Here is a 13,813-nt window from a genome sequence, read left to right as displayed (position 1 = left end):
GTGTGTGTGAGAGAGAGAGAAAGTGTGGGACAGAGAAAAAGAGAGGGGGAGAAGGAGAGAGGACGATAGAGAGGGAGAGTGATAGAGAAGCACACAGAGAGAGAGGGAGGGAAAGAGAGAAAGAGGGGGAGAAGGAGGGAGGGAGAGAGAGGGCAGGGATGGGGGAAAAAAGAGGGAGAGAGCGTGAGAAAGAGGAGACAGGGAGAGAGAGGGAGAGAAGGAGGGAGAGGGTGTGAGAGAAAGAGAGGGAGGGAGGGAGGGACAGAGAAAAAGAGGGGGAGAAGGAGAGAGTGAGAGAGAGGGGAAGAGAAACCGAGAGAGAGAGAGAGAAAGGGCGGAACAGAGAAAAAGCGAGGGGAGGAGGAGTGCATGCGATAGAAAGAGGGGGAGTGATAGAGAAGCAGAGAGAGAGAGAAAGACAGAGGAGAGAGAGGGGGAAAGAAGGAGGGAGAGAGGAGGCAAGACAGAGAGGGAGGTAGGGAGGGACAGAGAAAAAGAGGGGTCAAAGGATAGAGGAAGAGAGAGACGGGGAGTGATAGAGAGTCGGGGGGAGGGGTCAGGAGAGAGGGAGAGAAGGATGGACAGAGAAAAAGAGAGGGAGAAAAGGATAGAGGAAGAGAGAGAGGGGGAGTGATAGAGAACCAGAGAGAGAGAGAGAGAAAGGCAGAGACAGAGAAAAAGAAAGGGGCAGAAGGAGGGTGAAAGAAAGAGGGGGAGTGATAGAGAAACAGAGTGAGGCGGGGGCAGGAAGAGAGAGAGGGAAAGAAAGAGGGAGAGAGGGAGTAGGGAGGGACAGAAAAAAAAGGAGGGGGAAGAAGGAGAGAGAGAGAGAGGAGAAGAGGGTGAGAGGGGCTACAGGGAGAGAGAGGGGGAAAGAAGGAGGGAGAGAGGATGCAAGAGAGAGAGGGAGGTAGGGAGGGACAGAGAAAAGGAGAGGGGGAGAATGATAGAGAAACAGAAAGAAAGAAAAGGAGGGAGGGACAGAGAAAACGAGAGGGGGAGAAGGAGAGAGTGAGAGAGACAGGGAGCGATAGAGAAACAGAGGGAGGTAGGGACAGAGAAAAAGAAAGGGGGGAAGGATAGAGGAAGAGAGAGAGGGGGAGTGATAGAGAATGGGGGGTAGTAGGGAGGGAGAGAAGGAGAGAAGGAGGAAGAGAGAACAAGGTAGGGAGGGACAGAGAAAAAGAAAGGGGCAGAAGGAGGGTGAAAGAAAGAGGGGGAGTGATAGAGAAACAGAGTGAGGCGGGGGCAGGAAGAGAGAGAGGGAAAGAAGGAGTAGGGAGGGACAGAAAAAAAAGGAGGGGGAAGAAGGAGAGAGAGGAGAAGAGGGTGAGAGGGGCTACAGGGAGAGAGAGGGGGAAAGAAGGAGGGAGAGAGGATGCAAGAGAGAGAGGGAGGTAGGGAGGGACAGAGAAAAGGAGAGGGGAGAGGGAATGATAGAGAAACAGAAAGAAAGAAAAGGAGGGAGGGACAGAGAAAACGAGAGGGGGAGAAGGAGAGAGTGAGAGAGAGACAGGGAGCGATAGAGAAACAGAGGGAGGTAGGGACAGAGAAAAAGAAAGGGGGGAAGGATAGAGGAAGAGAGAGAGGGGGAGTGATAGAGAATGGGGGGTAGTAAGGGAGGGAGAGAAGGAGGAAGAGAGAACAAGGTAGGGAGGGACAGAGAAAAAGAAAGGGGCAGAAGGAGGGTGAAAGAAAGAGGGGGAGTGATAGAGAAACAGAGTGAGGCGGGGGCAGGAAGAGAGAGAGGGAAAGAAGGAGTAGGGAGGGACAGAAAAAAAAGGAGGGGGAAGAAGGAGAGAGGGGAGAGAGGAGAAGAGGGTGAGGGGCTACAGGGAGAGAGAGGGGGAAAGAAGGAGGGAGAGAGGATGCAAGAGAGAGAGGGAGGTAGGGAGGGACAGAGAAAAGGAGAGGGGGAGAGAGGGAGAGAGGGGGAATGATAGAGAAACAGAAAGAAAGAAAAGGAGGGAGGGACAGAGAAAACGAGAGGGGGAGAAGGAGAGAGTGAGAGAGAGACAGAGGGAGGTAGAGGAAGAGAGAGAGGGGGAGTGATAGAGAATGGGGGTAGTAGGGAGGGAGAGAAGGAGAGAGGAGGAGAGAGAACAAGGTAGGGAGGGACAGAGAAAAAGAAAGGGGCAGAAGGAGGGTGAAAGAAAGAGGGGAGTGATAGAGAAACAGAGTGAGGCGGGGGCAGGAAGAGAGAGAGGGAAAGAAGGAGTAGGGAGGGACAGAAAAAAAAGGAGGGGGAAGAAGGAGAGAGGGGGAGAGAGGAGAAGAGGGAGAGGGGGGCGACAGGAAGTAAGACTTCACGGTTGGGCAGTTGGGGCAGACAGAGTACTTTGCTGATGCTGGAAGATTTTTGAAAGAACAACCTCATCTGAGCGTCCAGGGTCACAGAGGTATAGATGGTACACATGATTGAAATTTGTTCTTGGCTTTTGGCTCATCCAACGACGCCGATGTAGCTCACACCCCTAAAGGACCTTCTAAAGCGCCACAGAAAAGTTCCAGGTCGGGAGAATTTTAAGGATGCACTGTGTAACTTTTCCTCTAGAACACAGGTGTCAAACATAAGGCCTTTAATGTGGCCCTTGGGTGATTTTCTACTAAAATATTTTAATTATATTTTCTATTAAAATATTGGTAATTTTCTGTGGTGTTTATCACAGCAGCGTCTCCAGCGTCTCTGTACGTGGCCCCTCCCACCAGAGCAGCACAAATGAAGACTTGTCTCTTTCCAAACGCTCTTAAAGGACGATCGTTTTGACTGTTGACCGTGACACCCTCATCAGAAAAATGTCCAACATGAGAAAAGTGGAGCCGAGTGCAGGATTTTACAAGAAAAACGGACTTATTCCTGTTTGCATACAAGTTCATGTTAAAACTTTGTGTTGAAATTGAATTTTTCTTCAAGTTTCAGGTTGTTCATAATATTATAATAAGAAAGAGTTCATCAATTAAAAAAGATTTCTGTAATAGATTTGTGTTTCTCTGCACAAATATTTGAACTTATTGTTATTTTTGGGGTTTATATGACATGAGTTTTCTGATCCGGCCCCTTTGGGATCAAAGTCGGTTGGATACGGCCCCCGGACCAAAATGAGTTTGACACCCCTGTTCTAGAAGGTCCGTCAAATGCTTTTCTCCATGGAGATGTTATTGCTTTGTCTGGAATGTTTCACAGTATGGCATTAAACATTTCTATTATCATGGAGACCAAACCAGACCAAGTTACATGTCAGATCTGTGGAGAGACAAGCCCGCTCACAGTCGGTTTTTCTGGGTATTTTTGAGCTATAAAACCACCTGTTAATGAATAAATGTAATGTAGAGGTGTTTAATGTCATACTGTGGAACATTCCAGGCAGAGCTTTGACATATCCATCGAAACAAGCAGGTGATGGACCCCTAATCAAAAAGTTACATAGTGCATCTTTAAGATAATTTTAGAATCTTCCTGTATTTTAGGATGATGAAGGTAAACTCCACACACTGCGGCATAATAATCACAAAAATGTAATGTGGAAATATGACCCGTATCTTTAAACTTTTAAGATGAGGATCTGTTACTTGCTTATCTCCATGGGGATGTTATTTATTTTTAGTTTTACATCTCAAAATAAATGAATTCTTACCATGCGCCGGCTTGCTTCTCCATAGATCTGACCATTAACCTGTTTCCTTTGTGATGACCAAGTTTATTTCCATACTGTGGAATAATCAAGGCAAGAAAGTAACATCTCCACGGAGACACGCAGGTGACGGACCCTCCACCAAAAACGTTAAGCTGTGCACCTTTAATATGTATTTTAACTAGGAGTGTAACGCACAGGCCTGAACGGGTCCATTTTTGGAGACCCACACCCGCCCAGCACCCGCCCGTTAACCCGTGATAATATCAAAGTTAAACCCACACCCGTTACCCACCTGTGTCCTTGATAAATCTCGCACAAATTAAAAGCATTCTGAAGTAGCCATCAGAATACGACTTGAAAAGTTACAATCACCAAATGAAATCAAACAGTTACACTTTCTTCATTACAAATACGAATTCACACACGAGACTCGACTGTCATCACTTCACAGGCATTATTTACTGAGCGAAGAAACACTGATCGAGATGCCACACTTTTGCATTGCACATGGCACGGACTGAACCAGGACTAAACCATGACTGAAGTAGGACTAAAACAGGACTAAATCAGAACTGAACCAGGATTCACTGTCGGACGGGCTTGGAGGTGAGCCCGCATAGACCGTCAAGTGACCCCGAAAGGACCAGTGCAGAGCTCCATGCCCCACGGAGGTAAGCACAGCCGTCGCCTGATCGTGCTTTGCGAACACCCTGCTCCATGAGCTCGGGGTTCTTTATTTCTGTTTCAGCAACTATTTGGCTCTGACTCTGGCGTAATGGTACACAAAAATCAGTTCGGTACGTACTTCATGATTCAGCTATTTCGTGCCGGCGAAAGGTGAAAGTGAGGACCGGGATGTGACAACCGTAGTTTTGCGAGGATTCATGTGGTTCGGAGGGACATAGTCAAGGGTGGGGCCAATTGTTGTCAAGGCAATTGTCAAAGCTGTCAACTATAAAGTGCTGCTGGAAACACCGCTACCCCAAGCACAGACGAGTTCCCTTCGAACCGACCGTCCCTTACTGAAACGGTTTGGCACGAATACATGTACTATTACACCCCAAATTTTAACACATCATTTAGTAAGATGACAGAACGCATGCTTAATTATTACATCGTTTACACAAGTTGAAAGTGGCACCGTTGTCATACTAATTTACAATTCAAAACTACATATTTTATCGTTTGAATGATTAAGTGGTCCTGAAATTGGTGCCTATAAACAGGAAGCTGAAATGTATTAATCCAATCCTTCTCCCTTTACTTTCAGAATAATAATTAAAAAAAATAAAAAATGGGCTGCCGTTAATATATTTTATCATTTGAATGGTCAAAAGTCCTCAAAATGGTGCCTAAAAATAAAGAGTAATAAAGTCCAAATCACTATTTCACATTTGAAGGACATCAAAACCTCCTCCGTCCTTCCTTTCAAGCCTGCACAATGCATTTTCCTCCTGCGTTGTACAGACATGGGCTCGTTGTGGTGGGACTGCGAAGCGAACGGAGCGGACCAATGTTTAAAAGCCCCACAGGAGACAAACGTGGGCGAGTTTAAGTGCTGAGGAAACATCCGCACACACAGAGGATCTTTGTCAGGCACGTTTCTATGGCGACCAAAGCCTGACTCACTTTCTACACAATACGTCCAATAGATGGTTTCAGGCCTTTATAACTCTACAAGAGATTTACTCTATGAGATTGTACGATGATGTTACCACTTTTTAATGACGAGAACTTTGAACTTTGTGCCAGCTTTTGTTTCAAGTGGCTAGGCCCAGTAATTACACATATATTATCCATAAACTAGGTCAACAAATCTGCATTTTTGTTTCCTCATCCAAAATATACCTGGAGTTTATTTTCAGTCAAATGCATGACTCTGTTGGCATAGCGTTTACAGAGGAAAATGTTTGTGATTTATTAATTCTATTGTTTATTTCCTGTTTGTTCATCCCCGTTGCTGACAGCAGAGGGAGCTCCAACGCCTAAATGCTTCACTGCAAACAGAGGTGTAGTTTAGAAAGTACATTTTCAAAGGCGGACATTATTTTAAGCTGAAAATGTTGAAATACTTATCCCAAGGTGACCGTAAGCATGCTCAAAATAGAGTTAAAGCCACAATAATGCATAATGTGTGTTTTTTTAAAGGTGCATTGTGTAACTTTTCTACAGATATGTCACTGCTCTGGCTGGAATGTTCCACAGTATGACATTAAACAGCTCTACCTTACATTTATTCAATTGCAAGTGGTTTTATAGCTTAAAAATACCTAGAAAAAAAAACAAAAACATTCTGACTGAGCAGGGTTGCCTCACCACAGATTTGACCTGTAACTTGGCCTGGTTTGGTCTCCATGGAGATAGAAAGGTTTATTACTAGGGTTGGTACAAGATCTTACAAGACAAAATTGCCACAAGATCGTGCACACATGTGAAAAATGATCGTGTAAGATTTTTTTTTCCAAGTGTTTACATTTGGATAGGACGAAAAAAGAGTTACGTGTTGGTGGATTAAATCTCTTACAATTCCAAAAAGCAGTGCTGGAATGGAAGCAAAAATATGAAATCAAATAAATAAAAAATTGCCAGGCCAAAATTGAAAACTGAAGTTGTCAAATTTACATATTAAGAATTAGGGATGGGAATTCGATTACATTTCTTAATCAGTCATCGAGATAATTAATGATAGATTTTTGATTAATCATTAACATTTTTATATCAAAATTATCATCATTATTATTACTTTTACTAATCTGCATAAATAAACTCAACTTTACAACGTATAAACTATAACCACGAAAGAGCCACATGAGCCCGTTTCAGATTATAATGTGTTTAATGCAGCTTTGTTAGGGTGACCATTTCAGTTTGTGAAAATCCGGACATCTTACCGGGAGCAGGGGGTGGGGCCTCGACATTGAGCTCCTCTCACCTCGCAAACTGTGCACATGACCTTCCACTTGTCCTCACCGGGACGGAAAACAGGGAATTTCCGGTACAAGCCATTAAATGCACATTTGCGCTTCGGCATGTTGCAGGCTGACCGACTGTGTTTGCTCGCTCCTTCTGAGTGTTCAGAGAGCTACAAGAGCCCCTCAATTTAATGGCCCAATGAAAGATAATGAAAACCTGGACAACTGCATCACTTAAAAAACTAAACAAAAAACAAAAACAAGCGGCCAGGACAGGACGCAAAAAATTGACATGTCTGGGGAAAAAAAAACAGTTAGTCACCCTAGCTTTGTGCACATTCGTTTATGTTTTACAGAAACGAAAACTTAAAACAAGATGGCTCATTAGCATAAACTATAAGCACTGAAAAAAACAGCTTTCCTTGTGCGCTGACGCGGTTCAGCTTCTGTCGGACTAAAGGACACGACTCAGTGGAACATGAGCGTTCTTTCTGTGACAGAGAGATGTTGATGATGATGATGGTGGGTCTGTTCTGTGTGTATGTTGCGTTGGAGATGGTTCATGTTTTCAGAGATCATACGTGTGCAGGTTTAGCGCAGCTCTTTATTTAATGTCATTTCACTCACTTTACTTATGTTGGTCACTTTATTTATTTTGGCGACTGTTGTGATGAAAAGACTGAAAAGTGTTTGTCTTTTGGACGCATGTGCACTTAACTTTATGTTGCAGTAACCGAGATAGTGTGAATGCATGCACCACGACGAAACCAAGATTCTCAAAAAAATCCAATCATACCCGGGATATCGATGTGCATGTAAACGCACTCAGGGTGGTACAGTGACCTCCAAGTAGGTGCCAGAGCCGAAACGTGGAACCATGAGGCCGCAACTCCAGTGTTTGCGCTGTCAGACGCAGCCTCATTTCCTTACGCACAGCAACCTACATTCAGTTTGTCGATTAAAAATGAAAGCGACTGACGAAATTCTTAATGATCAATTATCGATTAGTCGAATAATCATGCCCATCTCTATTAAGAAATATGTTAAAATCACGTTTTGTCTCATTCTAATGGACTCAGGTCTTGTAGAAATTGTGTCTCGTCCTGTGCCTATATTTAATACCACCTTGTGAAACATTCCAGACAAAGCAATAACATCTCCATGGAGAAAAGCATCTGACGGCCTTCCACCTGAAAAGTTACACAGTGCATCTTTACATTTAGCAATAGTTGGAAACAGAGTATGGTATGTTCACTGCGCACGTATCATGACCATGTATCACAGTGCACTTATATGTTCAGCTCCTCTCATAAAAATGATCCATGTGAGGAGTTTATGGGCATATGTCTTTTATTTCTTCCATATTGAAAAGTCAAACTCCTAAACAAGACCTCACTTGGCACCGCTTCAGTACATCACGCCAACAACATAAAGCCAGAATGCCAAGAATGTCCTACAGCAAGTACACTTACAATTCTTATGTTATGTTGTGAATTATTGTTTCTTAAATCATATCCATAAAGCCTCACAGAGTCTGGACTATGTAATCTGTTTTAGTCAGACCGTATTATTGGCGCATGGGTTTTGTGCATTCATATACTACTGCTGTACTAGTCAGGTGGTGATTTTGTAAATACGTTTATGCCAGATGCCCTCCCCGTGTTGAAGAGCATATTACTGTAAATGTTCGATCAGTTATGGGGTTTTCTCATCTGGTTAAGAGCGTTTTGTATAGAAGTATAGTTGTCCTTAGCGGCATGGTGGCCAAGTGGCTAGGACTTCTGCTTCACAGGTCTCCTTTGTGGAGTTTGCATGTTCTCCTTATGTCTGGGTGGGCTTCCTGTGAGGAATCTAGTTTCCCCCATCAAACCAAAACATGCACCATGAAGTCAAATCCTCCAGCTAAAGTGGTTCCAACCAAGACAAGCTCAAGATCTGGAAATAGGTCCTCGAGAGCTGGACTGAAGAAGCTCTCTGGTCTGGACAGGTTGACCCAGCAGCACTGGTTGAAGAATGGGTCAAATGCAGACAATGAATTTCCCTCATGAGAGAGCAGTAAAGTACTGTATTGCTGGGTTTCAGATGGCGTCACGTCGACGTCACCAAAGGTACATGGGGGTCAGAAAGTAAAGGCAGATCTGAAAATCTCTAAATTCTGTGCAGTCTATGGTTGCTGCGACTGCTCTAATCAGGAGAAAAAAATATATTTTTTTTTTTGTACAAAAAGTGGTGTGTCACACGGGAGTTAGTTTTTAAAAAAAAGTACAGAAAAAATACAACAAAAGTGGATTGACAATCTCTGGCTAAACTGTTGCATTATAGGTTCTAAATTGTTACTCAAAAAGCTTTATGTGGTGCTAATTGTATTGTAATTTGGCGGTTTATACCTTTATAAATCCAACTAGATACAAAATAGCTGTCCACCTCCAGGCTTTCAAAGGCATTAATTTGGCTCGCAGTGGAATACAAGGTCACTTCAGACTTTCTTTCTGCTGCTTGAATACTGTTTTTGGCTGCGTATTTCGCTACTTGCAGCTTGTAATCTGCAAAATATGATTTTCTTTTTTGGGGAGGCATTTGTGTTCAGTCTACTCAAGTTTTTTTTTATTTTTATTTTTTTATTTAAATTAAACATTTTTCAGTGGTACAGAAATAATGGTGCGATCGACTGACATGATCCCTGACAGGACAGAGGCTCTTTCTGCAGGAGACATGCGCAGGAGAGTGAAGTGACAGCAGTACTGAAGTAATAGAAGTAGCAGATACTGACACACAAGCCTAGAGCGTCTCGTGGCTGTCAGTGTGAAAATTTTAATATACAAGTCGCATAAGTCGCAGGATCACCCAAACCATGAAACAAAGTGTGACGTATAGTCCGAAAAATACAGTACTTAAAATGTTACTCCAATAAATATTTTTGGGTAAAGGTAACTGAATACTATCCCTATCTCTGTATTTGCTGTACTAATACTTCATACTGCATGGCTTTCTTTACCCTGCCAAGAATCTTATGATTTAAGAAAGAATGATCCATATAATCTCAAATAAAAGCCTGCCTACATAACTATAAAGTTTTACAGCACTTTTGGTCTTTATCTGTCTCCAGCATAAAACTTCACAGACTGTATCATATTTAATACACTGGAACATTAAACTTTCTTCCCATTATTATCTATACAATCAATTTCATTTCATCTCTGTAGTTTAAATTTCCATATATATTTTACTTTTCATTGCTTTAAAAGAAATCCAATCTTTCCTTATCAGTACAAGGTGACAGAAAAAAAAAATCATTAGCCTCTTTGATTGTATTTCAATAGATATCCCATTATAACATGACGTGCTAATTCCTCTGTAGTCCGTCTTCATAATATTAGCGAGTATTAGCTGGCGTGTGATCAGAGGGTGGAATAATAGGATCATGTCATTGAAGTGTGAACACTGCCGGTCTGGTCCTGATTGAATCTTTCATTTAGTGGTGTGGGACGAATCTGAATCGACAAAGGAGCAACACAGGAGTCTGCACAAAGAGATGCCAAAGATTTGTAAGGATTTGTCGGGATACAATGGGATGTTGGAGGTTTTAAAGGGGAGATTATGTGTTGTTGTTATTTTTAGCATGACATTTACATTGCTCGTGTTTGATGGAAGTGCAAACATAAAGAGGTGTTTAAAACATAGCAACTATATCAAGGGTCACTAAACTTTTATCTCTGGGGGCCACATTATCGCTCCTGACTGTGATGGAGGCCGTGGTCGGGTAGGCCATATAACAGAATTGTATGACCCTGACGACGTCGATTATATTGTTTGAAAATTGCTACGCTTTCTGTACATATCAGACAAACTGCACGCTCCTTACACTGAACAAAAAAATAATTGGTCGTCCACTGTTCTTTGAAAACTCTGCACTCTGAACTTTTCTTTCTTTAACACGAGCCATTTTGCTGTCCTTAACTGCACTACAGAACTTTGCACGTGCGTCAACCGTCACTGTTTGATCTCAAGCTTGTCAGGTGACAAAAATTCGGCAGCAAATGTAAATATAAAAACTTTATATATATATATAATTTTTTATTTTTTTTTTTTAAACTCAAAATACAATGTAGACGCGCTATTATTCACCAAAAGGTAATAAAAAATTTTTAAAAAAAGGCCATGACAACTTTTGGGGATTGCCTCATAGGGCTAGTTCAAATGGTGGGGGGCAGAGGGACTGGGGGCTGGCCAAAGGGGCGTGGAGGGCCAGAGTCAGCCCGCGGGCCTTAGTTTGATGACCCCTGAATTATATCATAACTAATTAACAGCTTAGCCACGCTACCCAACTTCTCACAATTTAGATAAATGTTAATGATGTGCACGTGTAAGTAATGAGAGTGTATGTCTGATCTGTACATTTTAATATTAATGTCAGATGAGTGTGTTTTACTGTATGACTGACAGATGTATGTGGGAGCGGATATTGTAGGCTTTTGTCATGTTTTATGAATTGTGCGGGTGATGTGGCCTTGGTCCAGCAGGGACTAACAATGGAAATTAGCTTTGGCTATAATCCTGGTCTATTTTCATACTTTTTTCACAAATAAACCGCACTGGACTTTAAACGAAACACAACAGTTAGATGGGTCAGTCAGACTTTGTTTGTCGCGTTCACGGTGACTCTCGGCTTTGTTCAATTGTGGCGTGTAGGGAGGGTGCTGTCTGGGACCGCTGGATTGTTGGCGTGTTCACAGTGACTCAGTTGTTCAGTTGTGGCTAGAAGTGGTACATTGCACTTGCTTTTTCGGTTCGTTCCTCCGTTCCGTTCCTCGTCCAGCGTGGAGTGATGTGTGTTCTGCAGATGCTGCGGCTTTGTAGTTGACTGAAGTCGTGCTGGGACACCCGAGTGGATTCGTGTATAGGGCGCTCTGGATTGCGAGGTGCGCAGTCTTTTTTTTGATAGGGTTAGAGGCTTAAGAGCGCACCTAATAGCCCAGAAAATACGGTACATGTTTGTCTCTTACATTATATTGTCCTTCAATATGCATTTTCCCTTTAATAAATAAATACAAATGCAGTTTTTGTTTTCCTCCTCATAAAATGTATTGTAAAATCAGACCACTACACACTGTTTCCATCGAATTATAAAACATTTGAGCTATCACAAAATTATAGGAAAGAGTCACCGCATGACTCTTTGGCGTGAGAGCTGATTGGTTGTCCAAGGTTGGGCCACCCTGCTTCACTTTTCCATCTGAAAAAGCTGTTCTAATAGGAAAAATGTCCACACATGAGAATATTAGGCATGTTAAATGTTTGGAATACCAACTTAAATACCAACTTCCTCCTTTCACGGTTTGAAAATCAGGTCGCACAGCTTTAATAGGACATACTAAATTTACATAATAAATATGATGAAAATATGAGGTGTGAGTCTGGTCTTTGGTCTCGTCCCTGGACTCGTCTTGGTTTTCTGGTCTCATCTTGTTCTAATTCTTGTCCCTTGATCTTGTTTTAGTTCTCGCGGTCTGGTCTTGGTCTAATCTCTGATCCGGTCTTGGTTTAGTTTCTAGTCCTGTCCCCTGGTCTTGATCTAGTCCTCGGTGAAGCCTGGTTAAGTCTTGCTTTAAACCTAGATTAGGCCTGGTTTAGTTTTGTATTAGTCCTGGAGTTAATTTAGTACACTATCAGATCGATTTAGCTTGTAAATGAGGTTTAATTACTGAAATGATTGGAAATAAATGACTGGTACAATAAGAAACTAATACAATATCTTTTAACCATGTTTGTCAAGGAACAATATATCTCGTCATGTGGGTCCTGGGTTTGATTTTTGTTCTAGAAGGGGACTTTGTGTTTCAGGTACTTAAGTTACCAACCACACCAAAGACATGAAGCTCGGGTTGGCTCATCCTGTATTCCCAGAATGTTTTTGATATATAATTTCACATACATCTAATACAGAATATCCATTTAATTTCCCATTACCTGTGCCTGCGTAGAACTTGGTGCAGTTGCCGTAGTCGATGTCCTCCTGTCTGATGTCAAACTGAGGCAGAGCGATGGCGTCCATCTGCACCGGGTCTCCTGTCTGCCACATGAACTGCAGGTCGTCTGTGGTGTAGCCAACTGCACCAGAGAAGAACAAGACAAAAGTATAAGAGCTCAAGAATATTCAAGATTCAAGATTCAGTCTCATGCATTACATAATAAAGAAGACGAAAATATGAAAGATACATTTTAACAAAAATATGAATTGAATGATGCATAAATTCCGAAATATGTAATGATGAACTATGGATTTCACCGACATCAATTTTGACCTGTCCTCCTGCTCTGCTTTTAAACTACAGTCGTCCCTCGCTATATTGTGGTTCACTTTTCACGCTCTCACTGTTTCGCAGATTTTTTTTTTGTGCAATTTTGCATGGCTTTTTTTTACAGTGTATGAATATGCGTTGTGTTCCTCCCCCTAAGGGACTACAGACCACTGTTAATCAGTCTCCTCCGTCCCATGTCTCCTGTACAGGACAGAATGCATTAAGCTGCCAAATTTACATAAATGTTCGATCTCTAGCAGTGTGATTCTGAAGTGCTGTATGTTTCCAAGTTTTCTCCCTAATAAAACACACAATATCAACGAAACGTTCGCACCAACAAAGGCTCCTGCAGTTGCACCCGAAAGGCAGAGGAAGATGTAACCATCGCACAAAAAATTTGACTTCTGGACGTGCTGAAGGAAGGCAGAAGTTACACAGCTGTAGCAGAGTCCTACACCGGGTTGGGAACGGGCAAATAGGTGCTGAAACGGGCTGGTCTTAACATTCTGGAATTTTACGGGCGGGTATGTGGGCGGGTAGTGATTACACACGGGCGGGTCAAGACTACGCCAGGACTAAACCGGGTCTAAACCAGGACTAATCATGGACTTAAGAGAGAGAACACCGAAGCAGGGTGTCCCATCCCGACAGTGAGTCCTGTTTTAGTTCTAGTTTATTCCTGGTTTAGTCCCGTTTTAGTCCTAGTTCAGTCCTGGTTTAGTCCTCCTGTTTCAGTCCTGGAATCAGTCCTACGTTAGTCCTGGGTTAGTCCTGGGTTAGTCTTGGTTTAGTTCACGGTGTGTGCAGTGCAAAAGTTTTATATAATCTCGGGTTAACGGGCGAGTGTGGTCCTGTACTGTATGGGTGTGGGTCTCCAAAAATGGACCCGTGCAGGACTCTGTGCTGTAGGGCTCCATTACGGAATAAATTAATATTCGGTTCGTTACATAAAGGAGGAGGAAAATAA

General features: G+C 42.6%; 1 protein-coding gene across 1 annotated transcript in view; it reads right to left on the bottom strand.

The window, feature by feature from the left end:
* glrbb (glycine receptor, beta b) overlaps nucleotides 1–13,813 on the bottom strand; it is an 81,528-nt gene that overhangs the window by 18,713 nt on the left and 49,002 nt on the right. Inside the window, 1 exon segment of the mRNA XM_020917645.2 lies at nucleotides 12,515–12,655. Within this exon segment, the coding sequence (XP_020773304.2) occupies nucleotides 12,515–12,655 (141 nt within the window).

This window comes from Boleophthalmus pectinirostris, unplaced genomic scaffold (genome assembly GCF_026225935.1).
Source record: "Boleophthalmus pectinirostris isolate CB_2022bp ecotype Guang Dong unplaced genomic scaffold, ASM2622593v1 HiC_scaffold_23, whole genome shotgun sequence".
NCBI classification, from domain to species: Eukaryota; Metazoa; Chordata; class Actinopteri; order Gobiiformes; family Gobiidae; genus Boleophthalmus; species Boleophthalmus pectinirostris.
Note: the sequence above shows the minus strand (reverse complement) of the source record. Positions and strands in the feature narration are given on the sequence as shown.